At 35.4% G+C, this 27,972-nt stretch overlaps 1 protein-coding gene across 1 annotated transcript; it reads left to right on the top strand.

The window, feature by feature from the left end:
* Positions 1–9: 9 nt before the first annotated feature.
* Positions 10–27,932, top strand: LOC134535823 (serine/threonine-protein phosphatase 5-like). Its single transcript, XM_063375119.1, has 11 exons — positions 10–254; positions 5,451–5,692; positions 10,219–10,366; positions 10,476–10,597; positions 13,105–13,269; positions 17,136–17,241; positions 18,713–18,855; positions 21,509–21,596; positions 23,977–24,196; positions 24,411–24,492; positions 27,709–27,932. The coding sequence occupies exons 1-11, from the start codon at positions 122–124 to the stop codon at positions 27,766–27,768; spliced, it is 1,509 nt and encodes a 502-aa protein (XP_063231189.1). The 5' UTR covers positions 10–121; the 3' UTR covers positions 27,769–27,932.
* The last annotated feature ends 40 nt before the right edge of the window (positions 27,933–27,972 follow it).

Here is a 27,972-nt window from a genome sequence, read left to right as displayed (position 1 = left end):
AGTTTTTGTATACTTACCTTTTTTCCCACGTAGTTGGTGATACTTGTAACAATTGTTTTTCATGTTTTCTCTGATAGAGCAGACCCTTGTAAAAATGAAGTGTAGTTTTCGTGTGAAATGAATGAAGAAAGTTATAGAATTTATTGAAAGTATCTGGGTTGCCATGGCTTCGAACCCAATTTTAAATGACACAACTGTAAATAAAACTGAATTTGCCGAGAAGTTAAAAAATGAAGCCAACGAATACTTTAAGAGTAAGTTTTTAAGGTGAATAATTGATTAAGAACTTAATAAAATAGTTTATGTACAATTGAGTAAATAATTATTTTTTACGATATCTAAACTCGTTCTTTTAGCTGAATGTGGCATCTTCACCGTGCATTCTTTCTTTTGACTGAACCTAATTCGTCACACCCTCTGTGTAAACGAAACATTTTATGGTGATTATGTATCTAGAAATTGAACCGGTGTTTTTTTTTATGACTCTTCATATGCCAACTAGTATTATCTACTTATTGTATTACTGACATAAAAATTGAACCTTTCGTTTTTTTTTGTATTGTAGGTACGGGTTTTTTATTTGTATACAAGTCACTTGTGTCTTAAGTAAATGCAACGAGCCTTGTTGACTTCCCTTTGATTCCTTCATGACTTTGTTTTGATTTCTAGCTTTATGCTTCATTCAATTCAAGCACCCTCACACACTCTTTTATTTGGGTTTTATTTACTTATTTGAAATACATGATCTCATATAGTTCATACAAATATGCCCAAATATTTCCCCTTGCTTTACAATTTCATCTTCAAATAACCTCAAAAGTATTGTACTTAGTAATAAATTTGGTTTTAGTTACGAACTTGATGTTACTAACATGGCAGCTTTTATGTCATCTCCATCCCATTCTAAATTATTTCAGGCCAAATGTGGAAAAAATATTAGTTTTAGGCAAGGAACATCAAACATGTTTTCCACAAAATCAATTTCTTCAGGAAATTAAATCTTAGCTATTATGAAGCAATACTAGATTCATTCTTATTATCTTGCACACCATCATTTCAAAAAAATATTATAGGTATATGAGCAGTCAAGGCTTTTGCGAACAATAAGTACCTACATAACAATTCAAACTTGGGTAAAATTCTAGCCACTAAGTATTTTTGTAAAAAAAAAATAATAATAATATTCAGAAAATACTTTTTTCAAACACGAAAGATATTCATGTAATTAACCTGAAAACAGCATTTCTAAACTCCTACTGGTTTCTGAGAAATCACCATTTGTAGCTTATAGTACACTACATTTGCATTAATATAGCCATGGCCATTTTTTTTGCTAATTCCTAGATCCAGATAAAAGTTCTTGTGTATGGAGAATCACATGATTGGCAAACCTTGCATTCAGGGGCGTAGCCAGGGGGGGGGGGGTTAGGGGTTCAACCCCCCCCCCCCCCTTAGCACCAAATCTTTAATTAATTTCTTATTCATCACTCAAACAAATTTCATATTAAAATTAATTAAAAATTTTACCATTACAATATTTAAATTTAAGTACCGAAAACTGCTAAAATAGCACTATTTTACACCTTAAAATCCAGTTTCCTGGGGGAGGACCCCCCGGACCACCCGCTTTAATACGGGAAGGGGGGGAAGGCATGCTTCTTAACACCCCCCATACACAAATCCTGGCTACGCCACTGCTTGCATTCACAACAGTCCATTCCGAGGCAGCATTTGTGTATGTTCAGTGTAAATATGACATATTTGTGAGACTGTGAGAATGGTTGATTAGATTAGGTTAGCTACATTTAAAATACTTAAAAATATTGTGGACAGTTTTTTTAGGGTATTGCTACATTACATCACCATTACCACCACCACCACCACCACAATTACCATTACCACAATCACCATCTCAAACATCACCATCACCACAATCACCATCTCAAACATCACCATCACCACAATCACCATCTCAAACATCACCATCACCACAATCACCATCTCAAACATCACCATCACCACAATCACCATCTCAATCATCACCATCACAATCATCACCACCACCACCACCATCACCACAATCATCACCATCACAACCATTGTACTCATTTCATCACTATCATCACCATCATCACCACCACCACCACCATCATCATCATCATCATCATCATCATCATCATCATCATCTCCAACGGTTTCCAGTCTGTGGCCAGGTTAGTCAATTAAAATGTCTCCATCTTCCTCTGTCCTTCCACTATTCCTCATTCTTCACTTTATTCCAATATTCTCCTCTCTCTGGCACTACTTTAACAATCTGCTCTTCCAATTTTCTTTGGTATTCTTTGGGATCTTCTTCCTGTGTACTTCAACACCATCAGTTTCCTAGGCAGCCTCTCTTTTTCCATTCTCTGGACATGGCCATACCATATCATTCTCACTTTTTCAATGATGTTTAAGTCTTGCTTTTGCCTACACTATCTTATTCCTGTTCCTGTCTCACCTCATAACCGCCAACATACTCCTCATAAACGTCATTCATATTGCTCTGATCTTTCCAGCATCTCTCTTATCTACAGTCCCAAGTGTCTGCTCCATAAGTGACTATGGGAAAAAAGTAGGTATGTACAACACTCGTTTGCACTTTAATGGCACCTCCATCTTTCATAATGTGCTGGAAATTGTGAATTTCCCTCTGCACCATTTTTCCTTTGTTAATTTTTGTTTATGTACATTAACTTCTGCCTAGCTTTGGACAATTATTTAAATTACTTTCCCTCACTGTACACTCCTATTGAAACTTTACCCAACTGATATCATCATGGTTCCAAGCACCTTCAGCATCTCAGAAGGCAGTACCTTTTTTGTCAGCTATAAACAAACAGTTTCCCCACCTGTCCAGCACAGACGAGTCTGAAATTTTTATACCCTACGGTCTGGCTGTCATGTCCGGGAGCTCTGGACTCCCGTCAGCCCAGTTGAACATGACCGCCACTTAAGCCCCTCCTGAAGTGAGCAACTTATGTCATGTGCCCAGACTCAAATTACACCCATCTCTGATGCCTCGGGAGCAAAGTTGCGCCATCTATCAACGATATTGCTAACTGTTACTACATTAGTTCCTATCTTGCCTGCCAGAGAGTGGCACCTTTCAGCCCACTGACCATAGGCACTGTGCAATTGCTGTTATATATCTGTGAACCCCCTCGCTGCAGTCTTGAGAACTCAGCCCAAACTAGTTCTTCTGCCTCGTGCCTGATCGCACCACATGCATAACACTGTTGCCCTTGAAGGTAGCCCATCTGTAGGACAGAGTTTTGGTAATTTTTTTTTAGAGTGCCCTTGCGCTCAACCCCTGGCACAATACCATTTTTATAATCCAATCACTGATTACTTCTACCTCCATCTGCCATCCTTCCTTCACTACCAGGCCTACTCCGTTTCTTTTTACCTCATCATTTCCCATTCAGTAAGGCTTGCAGCCATCCCTCAGTTCCATCTGCCCACTACCTCTCCACTTTGTTTCGCTCAGGCCAAAAACATCTATCCTCCTCTCATTCATGACATTCACAAGTTCCTCAATCCTCCCCGTAAGTGTCCCAGTATTCAATGTTCCTAAACGTAGCTTGGGTCTTTTCCAATTTTATCCATCCAGCATCTCACTTTATTTTTTCAAGTAAATTTTAATATTCTGTCACCAGCTTACTAGACCTGTCGCGTCCTACACCTGGCTGGTGGGGGCTGCCAGCTGTAGGCCACCAGGCAAGCCTGTGGTCCAAGCAGTGTAGCAGCCATTCAAGATGCCTCGTCCTTGTCTGCTACTGTGTGAACGTGAGCCCTGCCGATGTCATTCAATTTCAGCCTCACGCCAGTTATGGCGGGAGCTGCTATCCCTCCCACCATGCTGAGTTTCCAGTAGCATTTCCTCTACGCGGGGCTCAACACCCTCCTACAGGGTCTCCTCCGCCAGAGGCCGCTGGACCCTATAGGGAGTCAGGTTATTTACCATTGCCTGACATTCGGCGTTGAGTCGCTGGTTGTACATTCTTCTCCTTTACCATAGCGGGTAACCCTGGCCAGACAAGTTGCTACATTACAAATACTGTAAAAAAAATTTTTAGTTGTTGCTTAGAAATTACAGTGTAGCGTTACAACCAGTTCAAACCAGTCCATTCCGAGTTCCGAACGGTTCCAAAGTTCATTGAAGGTCACAGAAGTTTGCTGCTCGCTTGAGCAACTTCAACAGCACATGTGATAGGATAAAAACATGCATGAAAAATGATCATATCACCTTTTATGGACTTAAGTGACGGAGATATTAGAGAATTGTCGAGCTACATTAAAAACATTTTAAAGAGTGTGGACGGTTGATTTGGTTAGGTTATCTATATTAAAGTACTGTGAAATCATGTGAACAGTTGGTTATCAGGATAGCTACATCTTAAATTGGTAATTCCTAGGCAACCATTAAATATATTTTATAGTATTTTAACATAGCTATACTAACTTAACCAAATGTCTACAATGTTTAAAAGTATTTTTAATGTATCTAACCTAACCTAATTGACCATTTTCACAATTTGACTAAAGTTCTCCAAAAATACTCACTCACCCGGTAAAGCAAAAAAATGTGGCAGCCGTATCAAGGCACAAGCATTGTAATGTAAGCTATTGTTATTTATGGAAAAGCCCAGAATTAGAATTTTACTGCCCTTCTGTTTGTAAGAAATGGTGGGAAAATACTTAGTGCCAACTTTGTGAACATTAATTATTTTTTATATTGTGAATTGAAATCGCTGTATCATCGAATGGGAAAAGCACATGTAAGTGACTGTTGAGATGTCTGTTTATAAACATGAATACTTGTTTTTGATTCCAGTATGGGATTGTGCATCTGTGATTCATTAGGACAATGGCGATAAGTTATGAATTGGTTGTTCCTATAGCGTTTACAATTGTGTTAGGTTGAATGTTAGTTGGCATTTTTCATATGATTTTTTAGTTGATCACAGGAATTTTTTGAGTTACGTCTGTGGAATTCACAGAAGACAGCGACATTTTCCGTTGTCAAACGATGACTGTGAAACTGAAATAATTCTCAGGTAAAAATATAATATTTCAGAAATTGTTTCATCACGGTACATAGTTTTTGCAGAGCAATTTGTATTTCAGACTGTTGTACTTATTATGTACTTTTTCTAAATGATCCTTGTTCTGCTTATATTAGAATAAATTGTCATGTTGCTATAATTCTGTTACGGACTGTCAAGAAGTGCTCATGGAAAGGAGTTTGAATGAAATGGTGAGAATATTGGGAGGTCCAGAGCCCCTATTCTTGACGCTTATGTACAAGCAAGTTTTTGCTAGGTAACACAATTTTTTTTTGTGTTTGATCTCTCTTATTCTGTATGATTACAAATTTGTGTAAAGGAAATTGTTTGTTTATTTTACAGAGCAAGACTATGAAAAAGCCATTCAGCTGTACTCTGAAGCAATTGAACTGAATCCAAATGTGGCAGTTTACTATGGCAACAGGAGCATAGCGTACCTGAAGACAGAATGTTTTGGCTATGCGTTGAACGACGCATCTCGAGCCATAGAACTAGACAGTGGTTATGTGAAAGGCTACTACCGTAGAGCGGCAGCACTCATGTCTCTTGGGAAGTTCAAGCAAGCGTTGAAAGATTATGAAACCGTAAGTCTTAAAATTATTTATCCTTTGTTTTCTACTGTATAGTCAGGCAGGCTGTGGATCTTGTTGGGAAAAGAAATCTGTATGGAGGATGTGTCGACATGATCATGTAAAGTAGCCTAGTAGGTTAAGTATAACAGATTTTAATGTAGACATTAATACTTTTTTCGCCTTCTGGAAGACGCCTTAGTTACGACATGCCCGTCATACGTAAGGCGCAATGGCTTGTCAGTCGTAGACCCGTCATAGCCGTCATAACCCCGTCATACAGCCGACTACGTGTGTAACTTTAATTTAATACTGGGAAATAATTCTTTCAAATGAGTTAAATAATATATTTTCGTGAAATTTAAGGTTTTGCCTCAATTCTATTTACTCAGAAATTACGTATGTGAGATATAAGTACGATGTATCTTAAAAAAAAAAAATTTGGTTTTTCTCTGAACAAACTTCGAAACAACTTGTTTCCGATAATAATCACGCCGCATAAATAAATAGTTTCTATGTTTCGTGTGAATAAGACACATTGATTCTTTTTTCTCGTTATTTTTAACTGCACAATACTCAGTTTACCAAAATATATCTTACTAAAATAACTGCCAATCTGCCTACTTTTGTCATATCACTTAATAAAAAAAATAAAGGTCTGGACAAAATAACGTAATATTTCAACTAGATAGAAGATAACATCACATTAGTTAATTATTCTGTATAAAAGTTAAGTGTAAAACACCTATAAGCATGTTGCTTATTAAACTTCTAAAAACAACTAATTTCCCCTTCAGCTTCCATAAGTGTAATAAATAAAATCACTTGTAAATATAAAATACATGCATTGATAAGGTTGAAAATACACAAGAATGCCGCTGATAAATACATAGTAGTCTGATGGTTATTTTAAACCTTTGTTTTATCGCATTTTAAACAGAAAGCATTTCCTCCCAAGATTTAGTGACTTAGGTTAGGCCTACTCCCCACCCTTGTTGGTGGCTAGGTTTGCTCCTGCTGTATTGCATATTGAAACGTATTTTATTCACCTAAGATTCGCTCAAATACTTTCAGTATGATAAAATGGTAACAATGTAGGAACAATAGTGTTTCACGTAGAGTTGAGAGGTTTAGTGTTTATAGTTCATACGAAAATTGTAATTTGTGAGAGGAGCGGCTTGTGTGAAAAGAAAGTAATTAATTCCGTTAAAGGGTATTTTTAGTTCCTCTACTCTTCTGGTTGTTATAAAATGCAGACACAATACTGTAAACTACAGTTTACTTAATAAATTATATTCAGGCCTTTAATTAACAACACCGACTTCGTGTTATATTGTTTCAAGCTTGCAAGATGCTAAATAAATAATATTATCAGCGTATCACCCAATACATATGCTACGGTACAAAATAGTGTGAAAAAAACTTGCAGTGCACTAGAAAATATACTATAAACAAGTCTAAGGATAATGTAATTAAATATAACAGTATTATGTTTTGAACAGTCACGTATAGGAACGTATAGCACACAGAGTTGTTTCGGTACCTTCAAATCGGCAAATTAACTTAAACGGTGACGAAAATTACCAAATAATGAATAAATCAGGTCTAAGTAGTATTGTAATGTTTCACGTCGAGTCATAAAAGTGTTTTTAAATTTTTTTCAACATATGATTTAAAGTAGGTAATAACTGACCATTGAAAACAAAATTAATAATAACGAGCAACACGTTTCACATGATCGCTAAATAATATTTTCATATTAAAAACTACAAACTTTCACAGTTTCTAATGCACTCCTTAACCTTCTTATATACCTACTATTTAATAATCATAAAAGACTTTGCTATGTAAAATGATTTTATTATTCCTGTATTTTGAGACTGAGACGTGACGGGTGTTTTACTGAGCAAAGAATAGTATGTAAAACTTATATTTACGGAAAACCAACGGGCAAACAATGAAAAATGTTATAAATATTGAATATAGTTGTGGAAAATATATAATTCGATAGACACATCATGCCTAAGTTTTACGAATGTCCACAATCTTGTTTTCGTGTAGGTAGTTTTCTATTGGCTGTAAATTGCTAGCAGATACACCAACTGCCAAATAAAACACATCCTTTCTGTAAATTCACTGCCAACCTCTGCATATTATCGATTGCCAAGCCGTCGTAGGTAAGGCGCCTTAGCGATGACGGGAGAGATATGACGATGGGATCCGTGCTCGCATTTTCATGCGGCCGTCACAACTCAGCCGTCATACCGGCGGCGAGGAAAAGAACCATGCTCGACCTACAGGACACCATGGAGGACCCAAACCAGGATGCCCTGGCTGGGGTTTGAATCCAGGTCGTCTGGAATGTGAGTCCAGGACTGACTTCTGGGAGGGGCACCGGAAGTCTGAATACCCCCTCCCCAATAAAATTGGGGGAACAAGACTAAATATCGAAGTACTAATAACTGATTCTAGATATTATATCCAGACTTAGTTATTAATAGTTATATATCTGTCTTTGATAAGTATTTAATTAAAAAATTGCCCAAAATTTACTTTAGGAGTTATTGAGTGCATCTTTTACCCTATTGTGGATTCACATTCCCCCTGACCCCCCCGCCCCCCACTTCCCCCTCTTCATCCTCTGCCAGCTACTTGATCCTGTCTGTGACAGTTGTTGGTGCTGTTACATAAATTTGAGGTACTATATGTTGTATTTCTTGCTACAACCAGTGGGACGTTTTAGTTGTAACATACCCAATTTTTTAAAATCGGAAATTCTGTAATGTTCCTACATATTAACTGTAAGTCTTGCCACAACTGCTTAAAACATAGGAAGTTGATAAACTTTTAAAGTTTACTTTTTTTGCAGCAGTATACAGACTGTTAGTTTTGAGCATGGTTTCAAACTGTCAATTTTTAATTTTAAAGTCAAAGCAAGGAGTTTTATGTTATATTAAGTTGCATTTTCTGCCCAAAATAGCTCATTCAATATGGTTAGTGAGAATCATTGCTCTTCTTTAAATCAGCCCATTGCACACTGCCACCAATGAATTTTTTGTTTTAAAGAATTTTTCATATTTTGGATGTTTTTTTTCTGCAAATCATACAACCAACAGTAAAAATTATAAATACATTTTGCTTGATTGTAAAATGAAAATTTTGTGTGCTTCTATCAGTTACCGATTCAAATGGGAGAATTGTGGACCTGAAAGATGCATTTCTTTCCCCCCTCCCCCCGAACTCATTAATTGTAACATACTTCTGTATACACCACTAGCTAGTGCAATACACTTTTTACCACATATTTTATGGCTTAAAGAACTAGGCATTGTGTTGAAAATTGTTACTTTAACCCAGCACAGGTAGATTGTCTGGAAATAATGAAATAATAACTTTACCGGAGATTGTAATAAATTTTTAATTTCAAGATTCAGGCAAGGGCACTTGGTTTCATTGTTTCTAGTATTACATACAATTGGTGTGAAAAGTGTGTCAGAAATTAAAATCAAATATGTGCAGCCAACATCTAGAATGTTTGGACTTGGTTACATGTTTCCAACAAATTACTAAAAAATTTTTTTTTAAGTGAAACGTTTTTTGATGAATGAGAGTAAAATTTCAAGGTCGAATTTGTATAAAACGTTTTCGTGAAACATTGTTTGGAAATGTTTCTGAAGTGAAAAGGACAGTGAATAGGTACTTGGCCAAAGAGATATAAAAATAGCACTATGCTGTATACTTTGCTGGGCTTGTTTTTGTTCTTCTCTTTGGGTGATGATTTGTCCTCTGCCCCAAAAAAAAATATAATGGAGAGAGATAGATTAACGAAAGACTAACACATTGTGTACATACATGTGCTTGGTTTAGAAAATCAAGGTATCCTACACAGTTACAGTCAGCTGTGAATACCTTGAATTTTATATTTGATACCAGCACACTTGCATTCCTACTTTCAACCAGCAGCTTAGAGGGCGCTGTTGAGACAGCCCCTGCATTGCTTGCATAGATAGCAAGCACTACCTGTTATGAATTTCATATATTTTTTTAGATATTTGACCTGTTCCAAATGGCAGAATTGTTTGAAGAAGCAATAACATGCACAGTTTTTCTTTATGTTGTATTTCAGCAGTGAGTGATATTTATTGTTAATTAATCATTATTGATTGATCAATAATCATTGATATCCTGAGCAAGTTATTTTGAAGCGAGTGATAATTTTGTTAGTTCAATTTTTTAAATTTATTTCTAATTTTAATCACATTTCTAATAATTAAAAAAAATGTTAGGGTTCTTAAAAACTTGAAAAAGAAATGAAAGCCAAAAACCCCTTACTGTGTTATTTTTAGAAAATTGGCTTCTTTCTCTCTGCAGTTTTGCCCCTTACGATATACTTAGAGTCGAGGTTTGAATTGTCAAAGAAGTTACACTTCTATCACGTGTACTGAGTTATATGCACTTTTTTTTTACTGTCCAGGAATGGTTACTGCGATTTGGTAACATATTTTAAAGTTATGGCTTAAATGACATGAAATATGTTGCAGGTAACTAAAGCCAGGCCTAATGACAAGGATGCAAAAGCCAAGTATGCAGAATGTAGTAAAATTGTTAGGAAAATTGCTTTCGAAAAAGCAATTGCAGTTGACGACTGTAAGAAGAGCATAGCAGACTCCATTGACTTGGAGAACATGGGTATGAAATTTGTAGTTTCTGTTAAAAGGAAATTTAAGCTAAGCAGGCGATACATTCGCTGTCCAAATTCAACAAGTTTTGATTGCAATCTTTTTTTGTTGCATTACAGTAATTGAAGATGAATACTCAGGTCCCAAGCTTGACAATGGTAAAGTTACAGAAGATTTTATGAAGGAACTTATGGAACTTTACAAAGACCAAGGAAAACTCCATAGGAAATATGCATATAAGGTATGTTGGTATCATAAGTTCCTGTGTGTGTACACATTTATCCATGAACGAGTATTTTTTTTTTTTTTTACAGGTAACTGAGAATCAAGCTGTCACTCTTCACAAGTTATTACATTCAATAAAAATAACTGTAGTGTTTTCCAGTAGTTACATTTCTCAGAAACGATTGAAGATATTCAGGTGTCAAACTAAAAATGTTAATAAAGTTACCTGTTAGAAAATTAATGAAATGTACTAAAGCGTTGTTGTGTAGGAAAATAATTCGTACTATGCGTGTTAAATTGGAGGATATATATATATTTTTTTGATGGAGTGAAGCTATCTTTACAGTACTTGTGAACACATAATGTATCTTTGAGTTTTGGGGGAATTGATTTTTAACCTGTTAGATTTATCTTTTTTATTTCTATATTGTATCTCATAAATTTTTGGTAACACAAAACATTAATAACATTTTTGCCATGGTTTCTTGTGGTTTTCCAGTCTGGTATTCATTAAAAGACCCAGGAGGATATAATTGAATTCATCATGCTGGTGACCACAGATGTCACAACAGCTGCACTAGATCACAAACTTCAAGTATGAGACTTTCCCCTGTCCTGGTCCTTTGCCCTGTTGAGCTACAAAATGTAATATAATATTTTACGGCAAGTTGTGGATAAATATTAATAGTTAAAGTTTTCCGAGGAACAGTCTGTCCCTTAATAAAGTGGTGATGTGAGGTAACGTAACAGAAGTGCCCTCAGCTGGGGTCTCGGCAGTATTTCACAAACGTTTTGCACATCTGGTGCCACTAAATATTCTCCAATGACCTCTATGTAGACGAGACATTGAATTCCAATTCATTCCTTGTAAAGAAACTTTTCAAAAGAAACCACACAATTGAATAACTGCTCCTGCTACCAGAGTGGGGTGTGTTTACGAAAAGCATTTAAGAATGTGAATTGGTAGTTCAGATTCAGTATTTTTTTAAACTGTATTTTTAGGAGAGTGAAAAGGGATAAAATACATGTTTTTGGGCAGAATAATTTTTAGACATGAAATGACCGGTACATATCCTTGAAAGAACTCGAGGGACTTGCATTACACCAAGATTTAGTGGGAGGTCATGAATGTTCTCATTACAGGCCTTTTGATGATCTGCAATGAAAACTGTCTTTCGAAATGTCGAGTTATAGTTTTCACAATGAGGAAATAATGCCTATTATTGTTGTATCTTCTTTATTCTATGGGATTTTTTTATTCTAAATTAAATTTTATTAGACTTGGCTATATTAAATTTATAAAGTGTTATGTAGGAAAAAGAAATCATTAACTATGAAATCTTAGTGGACTGAATGAATTCTTCTCTACTGTGTTGCAGCTCCATTGTTACTGATTGGTTTCACAAGTTTTTACGTAAAAGGGAAGGTCTGTACGTTCCAGTAACAAAGGTGAAGATGTGCTTGTCAAAGGGCGTAGATCAACCTAGGTAATCTTTCCTGGTCCAAGTCATGTAGGACAACCACCAACAACTTACACCTAATGTATGTCATGTACATGTCATATTTTAGCTTGTACAGAATAAGGAGCTTCACATGTTAGTTTTTCTTGTGACAATAGCAATTGTTCAGTTCACACTAGAGGTGTAAAAGTAACGAAAAAATGTGTACACGTATGTATTCGTTACTATAACAATCAGTACTCGTTACTTTCGTATCGTTACTCGTTACTTCTGATACCGCATAACATGGCACATGCTATGTTATGTAACAGCAACGAATCGAGTCGTATTTCGTACACGTACAGTATGACGTCGCGTAAATAAAAATAAATCGAATATAAACAATTAAAAATATTTGATAATTAACAGCTTTTGTTAACCAAGAAACTATTAAATCTCATTAGAGCGGCTTTATTATAATATATCTTTTAATATAAGAACATAAAACGTGAAAATACGTGATAATAAAAAACAAAAACATACATATTTATAATTTGTAAAAAATACTTTCTTACGTTGTTTCTGTTCGAATCTAAAACTTTGTCTACACACACAATACCTTTAATAAACAGTAAAAAACTTGGACGACGAATTTCCAAATTATACTTTTATTAATAAACAAACATCGTTCTTTGTAACGAATAAGCGCGCGCATGCGTAAAACATACGAAAGATGCGAGTAACGAAATGCATTCGTGTGTAACGTTTCGTTACTCGTTACTAGATGCCGCACCCGTTACTCAGTAACGAATACATACGGTTTGCTACAGCTCTAGTTCACACTCAGGTAATATACATGACTGACTTGACAATTTTGTAAAGCAACATTCAGTGTACTGGCACTACTGTCTTATAAATTAAGAAATTCTTTTAAATTTTATGTAAGGTATGGGATACTGTGAGGAAATCTGTTTCTACTTTTGTCAAAAAAGAATCTCCAATTAACATAACACAGTGATAGATATATAACTTTAAGGTTGTAGATAATGTCAGTTGCAATAAATACACGTGTTGTTCATTCCAGATATTGCTCGATGTGAAACAGTTATTCACGTCGCAGCCATCCCTAGTGGATGTAACTATCGGCCCCAAGGAGAAGTTCACAGTGTGTGGTGATATTCATGGTCAGTTTTTTGACTTGATGAATATATTTCATCTGAACGGACTTCCATCGACAAGTAATCCATATGTATCCTTTATTTTGAGCTTTAATTATGTGAAACTATTATAGACTAGGTGTAATTTTAGAGTTGGCTAGTATAGTTTATGTTATTTAACTAGTGTTGCTAAACCTGTTTCCATTTTTTAAAATTGGAAGTGGGTACACACATACAAAGTATTTCGCTCTATATTTCTATAAATATTTGCTTATCCATATCTCTCCCTATCACTTTCTATATATTTCTGTTTCTATCTATATCTAAATCTCTCTCAATGTCTCTACAGCTCTATATATCTATGTACATACCTCACTCTATCTCTATTTATCTGTATATCTCCCTCTATCTCTCTATACCTCTCTATATCTTTATCTATGTCCGTATCTTCCTATCTATATCTTTATCTTTACAAAACAGAAGATGAATACACAAACATTAATTTATATTTATTTATTTTAGCTATGTATATTTTTACTTGTCATAGGTGTGCCATAGGTATATAAAAACACGTACGTGTTCGATTGCTACATTGTATCAACATTTCAAATAATTCTGTGAAGATTTTGGAGATGTAAGGTTTTGAAAGAACTAACATTTACATTTATATATGTAGATGGCAATTGTTTATATTGATTGAAGTAGTTGAAATTTATGATTTAATGTTGAATATTTTTGTCTGAAATAATTGTGTTCCTTGATGAACATGTGGCATAGTCTATTAAATCTATGAAAATATTTTACTTCAGATAGTTAAGAATTGAATTTTTTGTGGCTGTTTAATGTAAGGTAGAAAATATTTTGTATTTGTATTTACTATATGATTGCATTATATTTTATAATTGTTATTGCTATTGCCTCTGGGGGGTGAATGCTCACACACCACAGCGTGAAATCTCAATTCAACGAGTCTTGTGCACTGGAATTAAGTTTTAAAGGACTATTGAAAAGTTACTTTTTCTTGTCACCTATATCACATGCTGAGTTCTGTGTGAGAATTGTCTTTGACTGCAGTTAGTGACAAGTTTGTATTTATGTTGGCAAGTATTTTTTTACGGAACAGGGTAAATGATGAAATACGTACATTGGATTTGCATGTGCATCTAGTAACTATGTATTTGAAAAACATTTTGTGATCATGTGATGTCATACTCTCATTATGTAAACACCTCGTAGTACTGTATTCACCTTGATACAATGGTATGATTTTTTACCAAAACTGTTGAAACTAAAAGTGGGGGTCTCATAATCACAAACATGCATCTAGCTTAGTTGGAAAACTGCACGCTGCCTGTGAACTGCATCACTCATGCCACTTTAGTCCTGAGCTTCCTGAGCCTCTGCACATGAGAGATGCAGGAAGGAGCGGTGCAAATGGAGCTTGTCACTGGGTTACTTCCACTTCTGCCCACGGTGGCTGCTGGCGAAGGCAGGGCAGTCACTGCTTTCTGAACAGCCCGCTTTTAGAACTACAGTCATTCATTCTAAATGCAACCTAGTGTTTCAAAAGAGACCATGTAAATCACTCTACTGACAAAAGTGGCACCAGAAAAGGTTTAGTAAATATAGAATACATTTACTAATTTAAATAATTTTCAAGTGCTATATACTTGAATTGTGATTTCCAATCTATAAAGTCTTTTTCATAAACTCATATCAAAACATTTGGGGTCACATTATTTTCGGGTAAATACGGTACATGTAGTTATGTTTATTCCTCAGCTTGTGTTCTGCTTGACTGTTAATATCATCAGACAGTTATCCCACACCTCTGAATGTGTTTGCGTGAATATAGCTCATTAATGGTATCTATACTTTTTTTTTATAAACCCTAACATGATCAATTTTTCCCATAGTCCCTTCTCATAAGATAATACTCCCGATATTTGGTCTTGTTTTGTAAATAGTCACAGCTTTGAAATGTACCCAACAACCTGACTCTAGATTTTGAGGAAGGGAAAATCAATTTTTGTAAGCTCAAGCTTATGGCAGTTAAAATCATTATAAATTATATTATGCTCTAGGGCTCTAGGCTAAGCAGACTTCCCAAGTGAAAAGTTGACTTAAGGGGCCCGCCTACCTGGGCACACATACAGTGTGCAGAGCTTCAGGAAAAACAACGCGATTTCAAAACTACTCAACATATCCGAGTGGGGCCTATTTACGAATAGCATTTAAGAGTTCGCTGAGGACCGAAAAGTACTTTTAATTTCGGATTAAGTTTTTAAACTGTATTTTTAGAAGCGTTAAAATGCCTAAAACGCATGTTTTCAGAGTAATTTTTAGGCATAAAACAATCAGTACAGATTCTTGAAAGTACTTAAGGGGCTTGCATAACACCTTTATCTTCATTTCTCCGCCATATAATGTTACGGTCACCGCTCAAATTGCACAGTTATCCTGTGACGACGAGACGAATGCGCGCCAGTTCAGAGCCTTGCGCTTAGAGGCTATACCTCGCTGGAACCACCAGCGAGCGTCGCGCTTATCACCCCGCCTCACTAACACACATATCCCCTGACGAGGCGGGCCCCTTAATATTGTAACAAGAATTAAAAGTAAGAACAAAATTGATGATGGCGATAAATAAAAATAAAAGGGTTTAGGGATTCTTCTAATCATGAACTTGGGACGTAACTTATTAAATTTTGATTATGAGCCAAAACTCGGGAGAGTAACTGTTTAAACAGCTTCACCACTTTCCGTTTCCTCGACACTTGAGTCTGGCTGGTGCGAGAGAGACCAAATGCTACTAAACTAAACACTTGAACAGGGAAATCAAACTCACAAAGCTTTACTCGATGTGATAGCTGGGTCATTTATGGTTCCTGATGAATGAACTTCTTGATTGAAGTACTTTTCATAAAATTGTAACTTTGAAATAAAACTTAATTAATTGGTTTTGCAGAACCAGTATTTATTATATGCATAAAAAAAAGTCTTTCTATATCAGTAGTTATTTATGTCTTCTCAATGCTTTACATAGTTAAATAAAAATAAAAATGTGAAAGATACCTATTCTACTCTTCCTACTTTAAAGGCAATTAAATTAACTAACTTTTTATCAAATTTCGGTGCTCTTTTCCATGAATACTGCTGTCTTTGAACTTGATTAACACTTGCCATTAAGTTGTAAGTTGTTACTAATTTCACATAAAAATTATCTCGTGTTACTGCAGACTTAAAATTGATGTTTGTCTGGACCTTCAGTTCGGTATGTCATAGATTAACTGGGTTACATTTAAATTAAACCGAAACAACGCAGACTGAACTGACGAAGCTATCCCATGTTGTCATCTCACTAGGGTGCTCCGCTCTTTGCCTGTCTTTGCCTGTCTTTGCCTGTCTTTGCCTGATTGGAGCGTCGTACCCTCACATCCATCGAGAGCCTCACTGCCAAGACCTCCCAACGAACTGCTCATAACGTTGTGAATCGCCAGAACTCTGCAGTTTCATGACCACCGAGGCCTCATTCCATAATGCAGTCCGATGGCTCATTGCAGCACTCGCCTTCCCTGGTTTTCGCTAGTGCGCGGTCGCAGTGCTGTCAGGCGATCAACACTGCCATGGTTACTGGCTGCAAGCTGTCAACCATTAAAACTTGTTACACCAGAGTGACCAAGCCTACCCAATATTAAACCTCGGTGAAACCAAACTAATTCAAAATCAACTGCTTTCCAAATAAGCAATCAATCAGAAGGGGAAAAAAATAAGCTTGATTATTTAAATTAAGAAAAATTACACTCTTAACATTTTTTCTGTGTTTAAAACTTTAGTAGTTATTGTTTATCCAATATGTTATTGTTATTAGTGTAGTTTTCCATTGTGCATGCATGATTGTCCATGTAAGTATAGCCTTTCCTCCAACCATGCCATTCTTTTCCTTAATGTCTATCAGCTTTTCAATGGAGATTTTGTGGACAGAGGTTCTTTTTCTGTTGAGTGCATTTTTACACTGTTTGGATTCAAACTGTTGTACCCGGAGCATTTCTTCATGTCTCGAGGTAAAAATTAGCACTTCCAGATTATTTTTTCTTAAAGTCTGTCTATTTTACTTTATAATTTTTCTCCAGGTACCTAAAATTTAACTTATGAATTATTATATTTCTTAAACTTTACTGTTATGAAAACATTGTATTATATTTCAGGATTTTTCAGCTGTATCATCAGAGATTAGTATTCATTAGTGTATTTTCTAAATTTAGTTAGCCATGAATAATGTTTTATTGCATATGAATTGAAATGATGAACTTTGATATATAGTATCAGAACTTATATATAATAATATATATATTATATATATATTGTATTCATAAGTTATATGTTTTCTTTTTTTTCTTTTACGAAATGCAGTTTCCATGGGTGAAGTATCAGACTGCTCAGTACCATGCGTGCTGCACTCTGGGAGTGGCACATGTATAATTGAGTCTCATAGTTGTAGGCCCTTTAGCCACTGTCACACACAACACGGGCTAGTCCTTGGCTAGATGACTTATTTGAGAAACAGTATGTATCTTAAAATAGAAGTACATTTTAGTCACGGTTTACTCACGATATTCACTTGCAAACTTACTATTTGTACCATTTTCATTTTATAAGATAACTGAATAATTCTCTTTACCATGCATAAGGAGTTAAAAGTAAATAATAGTTAGCTCAGAGTCTCTTGTTAATGTCATTTATCATAAATTAAATTCAGTATTGGAACTCTTTAAAATATGCCTAGAAGTTGCAAAAGTTGCCATTGTGTCATCACTACTGCCTCTGCAAAAACCACGCAGTTACCGCACTGTCGAAATACATGTGTAACCACACGCATGGCGCGTGATGTGCTGCTGCTAATGTAGGCAAATTAATTTTATTTCACGTCTTGCTCACGCTAATCAGAGGTAGCAGATAATTTATTTTTTGTCTCTTAAGTGATTTTGTGGCTCCTAATTCCTCTTCCCGCACTGTACGGAATTTCACTGAATCTTCCCTCTAATGCACTTTAACTTTGTTGGACGGCCTGCAGTTTGGCGAGGATGGCGGGACGCACACTAGCGCCACGTGGTCCCTGCCTCGGGACGCCCTGTCCGGCTGCGTGACTCACCGGACAGTTTTGTTCATTCAGCTGTGCAATTATGTTAACTGTCTGTTTCCTGATTTACCAAGCCTAGGGTTTTATTAATGCCTCTCGGCAAATCAAACTGTGTGTATCTGGAACGTTCAAACGTTTTTACGACATTTTCAAAACACACATGGAAACTGCATTTCAGTTATCCCTACTTAAGATATTAATATAAATATATATGTACATGTTTGTGCATGTATGAATACATAAATATAAAGACTATTTTTTTTTTAATCTACTTAACTATTTTACTGTATGACTAATCAAAACTACTGCAGTAAATGGTTGTGTGAAGCAAGGCAGTGTCGTGAGGTGCTTGCTGGTATATAACGTGGTGCTCTTGCTGTGACTGCTGCTGACAGGTAACCACGAGAGCCAGACCATGAACCAGATGTACGGCTTCGAAGGAGAAGTGAAGGCCAAGTACTCGGCGCAGATGGCAGAACTGTTCACGGAGGTGTACAACTGGCTGCCTCTTGCCCACTGTCTCAACAGGAGGGTCCTGGTACGCACCAGAGTTCATTCTGTGTTCAACCTGCCTGTTCACTCACTCTGTAAAGCATTATGTATCTCTCCCTCCATCATGCATAGAAGATGGGAACAATATATTCATGACCTTGTCACTAACTTAGGTATACAATTAAAAGCCGGATCGATCCAAAAGAATATTCCCGTGTTGTTAAATTGCTCGCCTTTGCTGCCAGCTATCATGAAGAATCTACCTGACTACAAAATAAATAAACTCAGTGTTACTTGGGACCTACCAGTGCCAGTGTAATTGAAATCCCGTAGAAAACATTTTTTTGACCACTTAAAAAATACCTTTATTCACTCTCAGAAAGGTCACATTCATAATTTTGATCATAAATATCTCATTTTTTTACAATAAGGGTTGCATCATACATTTGCTTTCATTAGAATTCTCTGAATACAAGTGAAGTCTTTGTGAGCTGGGTCTCCGCTTATTGGAACATAATATTTTTATTTATTTTATCTTTTTAAAATTGGTTACATGCCCCACCAGCAGTCTTAGGACTTTGGCAGTGGGCACAACAAAGAAAACAAACACAGGACAGATGTAAGTACGGTATATAGGGAAAAGGAAGGGGGAGGGGGGGAACCTCGTAGAGTGGGCACTCCGCAACTGAGCAGACAGCGCAAGCAGCGTAAACTACGTACGTGCAGGGATGATTGTAATTATACAGGCACAAAAAATAAACAATAACACAATAAAGGTCAGACAACCAAACATACTTACAGAACAGAGGTAAATACATAATTATTAACATAATATATAATATAGAAATAATATAGAAATTGGTTTATTATCTAGATTATAGTGATAAATAAGGGGTTTATATTTCCTCGTGAAAGATATAATTTTAGTTTTTTTATTACGTGTAAGTAAATTATGTTTGCAACATAACTTAACTTCATTTATATCATTTCGAATTAGTAAACAATCCTGGAAAATAGTGATTATTCTATAAATTTTTAGATCATCAGCAAAGAGGACACCTGTGGTGTAATTCAAAACTTGTGAAATATCATCAGATGTTAAAAAGTAAAGGCAGCAACATACCTCCCTGAGGGACACCTGAACTAGCTTTAATAAACAAGGAAGAAATTTCGTTGTTAATTGATACATAAAAGAATATGTTATTTAAATATCTGGAGAACTCTTTGACTTAAGTTCTTGTTGAAACCCATGTTTGCTAACTTGCCAAGAAGAATTGCATGATTAACTGTGTCAGAAGCTTCAGCAAGTTCAAAATATGTAGCTGGCATCAGCTTGCCTCCTATTAACGACTGTTTTAAGGAAAGGGATTAAGTTGGTAGAAGTAGACATTACTGCTCTGAATTCATGTTGATTATTAGACAGTTTGTTATTTATTTAAAATTTTAAAAGTTCATAAATTATTTTTTAAAGATTTTAGAGAAACCAGTTAGTAAGGATATGGCACGGTAATTAGAGACATTTAATTTAGAACACTTTTTGTGAATAGGGATTACTTTGGGAATTTTCCATTGATTTGGAAAAACTTGAGATTTAAAATGGAGTCAAATAAATGTCCTAAAAGGGTACTGGTATGTTAGAGCAGCCTTTTAGAATGAAATTGGGAATGCCATCTGGATCTGTAGATTTAGAAGATGTGAGGGCTTTTATACTTCGGAGAACAAGGCTTTCATAAATGGAAGGTATTGATATTGTTTCATCATTTTTGTTGGTAAAAGGTACATGAAGATAGTTTTTGATTTCACATAAATACGGAGCAAAAACATTGGATAGTAATACAGGATTATTTGAAACATTATCATTAATTTTTAATGAAATGTCTTCATGATTGCCATTTTTCATAATTTTAACATAGCCCCAAAAACGGTTTGGGTTATTTTTGATATTAATTATGATTCCAATGAATTTTATTGCATCGGATTAGAAATTTTACTTGTTTCTGGTAATAAGAAAAATTATCTTAATAAAGCATGTTATTTCTTCTATAAAGTTTGTGGAAATGTTTTTTTTATTTCAACACTTGTTTTAGACAAGGAATATCTTGAATTTAATTGAGATAAAAAGGGTTTAAAATGGAACAGACTAATGAGCATTTAAGAATTAAAAACCAGCAAGATTACATTTTTTTATATAGCTTAAATCACTGATGGTGAATCCTCCTGACTGCAGGTCTATTGTGTACTTTCAGTGGTTCAAAATATTTCTAACCGTGATATTGGTTTGGGGGGGGGGGGGGGGGGATATGAAAGAAACCACCATATCCTAGAGATTTGAGTAAGTGTTCAAGTTCATTGTACGACTGATTTTAATAAAACTTTGAAACATCATATTTAAGAAGTAGTGATAACAAAGTGACTATAAAACTATCTGGATTCTGTTTGTAATTATATATTGGATGATTTCATAATTCTGTGGTTTAATCGTAATAAGTTTTTTTTTTTATTGTTTGAAAGGCTGTTTTTTTTTTTCCAGATAGTATGTATGCATTGTTTATTCATTTTATAAGTGCATACCAGAGAAGCATATATGTGTAACTGATTATTCATTCTTAAAAAAGTATATACTGAAGTTAATGTGTAACATTAGTGGATAAAACTATGATGCAGTAATCCATTTTTTTTTTTTTAATTTTTATTGTTAGGTCATGCATGGAGGACTTTTCACCAGGGATGATGTGACTCTTGATGAAATCAAAAATATAGACAGAAATAGGCAGCCACCCGAGGAAGGTGAGTAGTAACTCTGGTATGGTAGCGAGTGGTAGTGCTGAATGCCGAGGTCTTGTCTCAGTCTGTCAAGAGAGCTCCATGCTGGTTTGCACAATGTCACATTTTTGTTTCTCTCTTGTCAGCTGTATTTTGGTGCTGCCTTGGGCTGTCAGATGGCCATGTTTCTTTACCACCAAATGCATGTATCAGTATGCCAAGAGAATTCACATACAGCAGGCTGCAACCTCTAGAGCCTGCTTAAGATTTAAAACTAATTACAGTCTAAAATATTTATTTTAGTTGTCTATGCGCATGTAGGCAAAAATTACAAACTTTGTTAAAAGATTTTAAGAACAGTAGCTTCACATGTTATGTTTGTTTACTGTTAGAGCACTATTTCCCAGTGAGATAGAGAAACATTATGAAAGAGAGCTAAATATAGTGGAAGGTCTTTAATCCAGCGCATTCTGCCATGCCAGTTCTGCGATTTTCCTGAATCATCTAATGTCAGTATAGTTTTCAAATGTTGCAATAGTATTAAAAACAAGTTTTAATAAGCTGATGTACATAAAGAAAAATTATAGCTGAACGTAATTGTTCTTTAAAAGTTCATTAGGGAAGTGTACCTGTCAAATATTAAATGTAACCGACTAGAAAGCATTGTCCTGAAATGGAAAATTCAGTAATAATAGGGACAAGATTAAGGGAGAATAGCGATAAAACCGAAATTACATCGAAAAATGTGTCAGTACATCATATACAGTAACACCAAAATGCAAGTTAATGCACCATAAAGCACCAAAATAAAACTGAAAGCACAAAATAATCAGCACTCTCAATCAAAAATTTAACTCAAAACACAAAATAATATATTAAACTTGAGGAATATAACTTTTAACATGAAAATTATACCAAATTGATGTACTAAAGATTTATTTATTGACATGACAACGTCTAATAAATCGATGAACGCCGGCTGCACGCACGAAAAAGTGTCCCACTACGGATGTCTTACTACAGATGTGTCCTGTTTGCTCATTGTAGGCATGCGTGGCATCTATCTTCCACTCGATTGGAACAACCATAGATTTGACTTTTCAATCATATTTTCGTTGTTTGAATTATTAATATTATGTAATTTAACGATCGTCAACCAATTTTCAGCACAATCGGTACGGTTATTTAAAAGTAATGTTTAATATTCAAATACGTTTTGAACCAACAATGGTGTTTTACAGTTACACATAATAATTCAAATTACACCCGGGATCTTCTGCACAATGTTTTAAAAAATATTGTAACACATTATAAATAAGTTTGGTGTATTTGGGATGCGTATTTGTTATATCGTGTTATAGAAACGAAATAATATTATTCCCCTACCCTGAAAAAAAGTTTATAAATATGTATATATCATTTGAAACTACTAATTTTATGTATGGCCTCGTGGTAGTGCGGTCAGCGTTGCAAACTTCCATTCCAAAGGATGTCGGTTCGAATCCTAGCAGTTGAAAAAAAAAATTTTTGTACTTGTAAAAATAAATACGGCGCACGCAACATTTCAATAGTAATAAATATATTTGAATTAATGAATGCAAATAAATTAAATTTATTAATTAAATTGTACAATTCATTTCACTCCTTTGTATCCATATAATATAGTAATAATTAAATAAAAATGATTAATATTAAAAAAAATTTCTTCCTCAAAGAATATAATATTTTTAATGCCTAAATGGTTTGGTTGCAAAAGCCTATTATGGCTCAGTCTCAGGCCGAATATGATATTTCCTTTTCTTCTGGATCAGTCATTTCATCAATGTTTTGTTATGGCGTCATGTTAAACTATCGTCCGTAAACCGACTTTACAGACAACCAATTTTTTTTTTTGTATTTTTTTGATTCTGTTATTAGTAACTCATTTTTACATTACGGCATTGGTACATTTTTCAAACACACAATTACTTGCAGATTTATTTTATTGATCCTAGTAGTTATAAATGCCTATTACAAATTATTAGTATGTTGTAAAAGAGCATAATTTATCAGTCATAATACGTAAACTTGTTTTGTTGAATATAGTACATATTATGAAAAATTTAAGTGTCATATGACAATAATATGCTATATTTATGAATAAAAAGAGTTCATAAAAAGAGTAAAAACAATAACACTGAAATCTCCTGTTTTAAAAAGGAAACCAGCCCGAAAATATTATTCCATAAAATCTTGTCCCTAGCAACAATAAACCGCCCGGAAAAAAATCTAATGCGAGCCACCCGATTGGTGGTGGATGACGTAATTTGCCGAAGTGCAGAATGCTGGAGTGAAGACCTGACGCCCTGATGGCTGTGTGCACACTGAGACACGGCCTGTGGTTGCTTGCCCGGTGGGTTGCCAGGAGTCATGTGCGAGCTGCTGTGGTCCGACCCGCAAGTGCAGCCGGGACGGGCCCCCAGCAAGCGGGGGGTGGGGGTGCAGTTCGGCCCGGACGTCACCCGGAAGTTCGTGGACCTCAACGGCTTGGAGTACATTATTCGAAGCCACGAAGTGAAGAACGAAGGCTACGAGATTGCACACGAAGGTCGTTGCATAACGGTGTTCTCCGCTCCGAATTACTGGTTTGTATACATATTTCGTGTTCAAGCTTTTTTGGTGTTTTTTTTTTTTTTTTTTGCTATTCTGTTTTTTTTTTTTTTTCTAGTTGTTAATCGTATTATTACCACTGTAACATGTTTTTTCTAATGCTTTGCTTTGAGTGCAAAGGAGATAAAAGAAACATGTAATTATAATAATGCCTGAAATTATGAATTTTTTTTTCTGTTGTTATTTCAGTGATACCATGGGTAATAAAGGAGCATTTATTAACCTCAACGGAAAAGATTTAAAACCACAATTTACGACATATGAGGCTGTGGTAAGTTTTGATTCACCAATATCTTTCTCTTGAAACAAATTAGTAATAGTCTAGGTCTAGCCGTATGTTTTAAGTGAATGAAAAAAAAAAAACAATATTATTACAGCATTTTAACATTTTCACGCATTATACAACTTGAAATTTTTTTTCTGTTTTTGTTTGTGCTTGTGAACCATGGCATTGAACCAGGCAGTAGTAGGTGATTGTGTCGTTTTGACAAGTGCCTAAAGCTTAACCCATCTCCAGTTCCTTAGATGCACATTACCTGTGGTTCAATTATAAAACTAGTGAGTCTGTTTACAATTGGTAGTTATAATTATTAGATGTATTAACCTTGAAATATGTGCATGCATACAAAATGTTTATGCACATTCTGTATGCACACTTTCTGGTTTCCATTCATAACATGTAAAATAAAATAGGTTCTCTCCTACCTTCAAATGGAAATGTGTAGTGAAGCCTATAGTTTGGAGACTAAAGAAAGAAATTTCTGTAAATTCGGAGATAATGCTGGAAATTTTTTTCATTGGCTATACCTTGTTTTATGCACTGTTAATCATTTCAAGGCAGTGGTGGACCCAGAGTCTTGTTCAGAAGCTAGTATTTTTTCCTATTTTCCACCTCGCTGCTCTTCAAAAAACATTGTTGTATTGTTTGAGAGTTGTGGTTAGACTTCCCCTTCAACCTGTGACAAGTCACAATCCTGTCCGGCTAATATGATTGTTCCTTGCACATGCGTAAACTCTTGCCAAATACCCTGTCTGAAGTTGCAGGTAGTGGGGTAGAAAGTTAATGTTAATGGTTATGAAATTATTTGAAAAGTTCTCTGATTTACTTTAAATAATAGAGTAGAGTTTTAATTGAATTTATACTTTTATCCTTCTCCCGAAAATCCTGAAAATACAATTGCTGAGCCGCCGAGACTGCGTGACCTCTCGGCCTAGCCTGCAAACAATGACTGATGAACAAAGCACAGTACAGGAACACACAACAGTTAAAACTGGGGACACAGTAACACCACCTTCCTATTGGCTACAGCACTTATTCTTACAATTACAGTTAAGCGATTTTCTGGTCAGGGACTATGAATGTCCATATCTATCTATCTATCTCTCTCTCTCTCTCTCTCTCTCTCTCTCTCTCTCTCTCTCTCTCTCTCTCTCTCTCTCTCACACACACACACACACACACACACACATATACACACATATACACACATATGCGTGGGAAGAGATAAATTATTGTCTTATCGTGTCGGTGCCTTTGCATCTCACTTCTTATCTTTCTCTTAAACCCCTGCCTTATGTTATAAAAATGTCACCAGCACATTATGAATCACATGTATAATTACAATCATAGAAAGAACATTTACATGCAATCAACTACTGAAAATAACACGTACATAAATAATAACATAGTCAGCAAAGTGAAAACCAGGATAAATATAGTTAACCTACAATTATCATCAGCAGTTCAATTGGAGCATTATGACCTCCGATGGGAATTTAGCCTTTCAACCAATTAAATATCAAAATTAATTTCAAGAAGATTCCAAGTGATCAAATATAAATACAAAACTAGGTTCCTGTGACCTTGAACTTACATGAACAGCTGAGCCCTTCTGAATGACAAAATAGATATTTATTACTTTAACAAATATTTGTGAAAGCTGGGAAAGGCAGTCTTGTGACTTTGAGCCCCTGAAGTCCCAACCCCCAATCACATCTGCCACAATGATTTCGTGAATTTCCAATTGAGCACGTTTGTCCCCCTTGTTGCTGCCTGAGTGTGTTAGTGGTGGCATCATTGTTTCATGGGACGTGAGTGGTCTTAATCTCCCTCCTTGCTCGACCTGGGTAGTCAGCGCATGTGTGGAACAAGCTGCTTGCAAGAGGGAGATGTTTCCGTGAATTACGTTCACTATAACTTCTAAAAGGAAAAACTTTACATTATTTGATATGTAATCTGGGTTGTTACACTGTATTGGCTGAACCTTGATAATATTGATTTTTCACAAGTGGGTAATATGGTGGGCATTGCACCGAGCTGGTGGATTTTCTTAGCATGTTCCTGTTTCCCACAAATCATTCCATTTGCTCATTCTCATATCACCACTCATCATCTCTGTTGGTTGACCTGTTTCAGTTATGTTAAGCATCCATTCATTTAAAAGCTGATTTATATTATGGTTCGAGGTGTGCCAAATGGAGTGATGCAGCTACTTTGTCACTGTTCCGCAACAGTTGCAGCACAGCTGAACATACTATGTAGCTTGCAACACTTCCCCTGTTTCTGCACAATAACTCACATTTGCTACTATGTAAATGTTTACAAGTACTGTATGGAGCTCTGATATACCATCTGTTTGAGGCCAAACTCTCAGTGTTATTTGAAGTTCTGAATAATTTTCCTCACTAGGGTTTCAATTATTTAAAAATATCATTTTTTCATAATTATATTTAGCATTTCACTGAAGTTTGTCTAAACACTTGCATTAATTTAAAAATTCAATCTTGCCCACTTAAAATAATGTGATTGTGTAATGTATTCGTAGTCTTGAGTTCACTCACTTTTATTTTCTGAATGCAACTGCTGACACATGACTGAAGTGTTGGGTTATTGAAATGTGATAAATGTAAGCTTTTGGAGAAAGGCTGTTACGTTGTCAGCGTGCATGGCTCTGGCAATAACATGAGCCATGGATCATTGCGACGCGCATGCAACTCTGAAGCTGGAGAACTGCTTTAAATCACAGTCAGTTTTCAGCTAACTTGAGTTATGATTGTAATTTACATATTTACATGGCAGTTTTACATTATATTTATGAGATATGCAAATATTTAAGTATCTTCGTAGAATATATTTCACATGTGAGTGCACAGAGACAGGTAGCTTTATCAATGGTTTTAGTTCAACAGCTGAATATTTTTCCATCATTTCTGTGATAAGTACTGGTAAATGGTTGGTTATATTCATTCTTGAGAAAACAGAGTAAGTACTTAATGTTTATTTAAAGGAATAATTTGTGTGGAATTACAGCTTAATGCATCATGTGAATCTGTCAAAATGTGTACTTGTAATAGAATGAATTGAGTACCAGCCAAGCAACTAAGATTTTAATAAAATAACAGCCTTTATTTATTTGCAGAAATCATTCCCTACTAAGGTGCAAATGCAGTTGTGCATACTGACGGTAATTTGTGATTCCTGTTTCAGCCACATCCGAATGTAAAGCCAATGGCATACGCCAACTCGCTGCTAAGCCTCTTGTGCTAGTGATAGTGGTGGGACAGAGTTGTTATTCTGGTTACCAGCAAAATGTGGTGTTGTTGCTGCAGAGATACGTGAATATACCATTAGCTCGGCTGTGAAAGTGTCGTCACTGGCTAAATTATTCCTACTGTGCAACAGACACTTCATTATTAAAAACATTTAGTGAACCAGTAAGTCTTTGCGATAACTGCTACAAACATTTTTAAA

Source organism: Bacillus rossius, chromosome 10 (assembly GCF_032445375.1).
Source record: "Bacillus rossius redtenbacheri isolate Brsri chromosome 10, Brsri_v3, whole genome shotgun sequence".
NCBI classification, from domain to species: domain Eukaryota; kingdom Metazoa; phylum Arthropoda; class Insecta; order Phasmatodea; family Bacillidae; genus Bacillus; species Bacillus rossius.
Note: the sequence above shows the minus strand (reverse complement) of the source record. Positions and strands in the feature narration are given on the sequence as shown.

Excerpts from the sequence above, each read along its gene's own strand:
- LOC134535823 (XM_063375119.1), top strand. The coding sequence starts at position 122 with ATGAAGAAAGTTATAGAATTTATTGAAAGTATCTGGGTTGCCATGGCT. Across the intron at positions 10,598-13,104 it reads ATAGGAAATATGCATATAAG|ATATTGCTCGATGTGAAACA; the intron begins GTATGTTGGTAT and ends TGTTCATTCCAG. Across the intron at positions 13,270-17,135 it reads CATCGACAAGTAATCCATAT|CTTTTCAATGGAGATTTTGT; the intron begins GTATCCTTTATT and ends AATGTCTATCAG.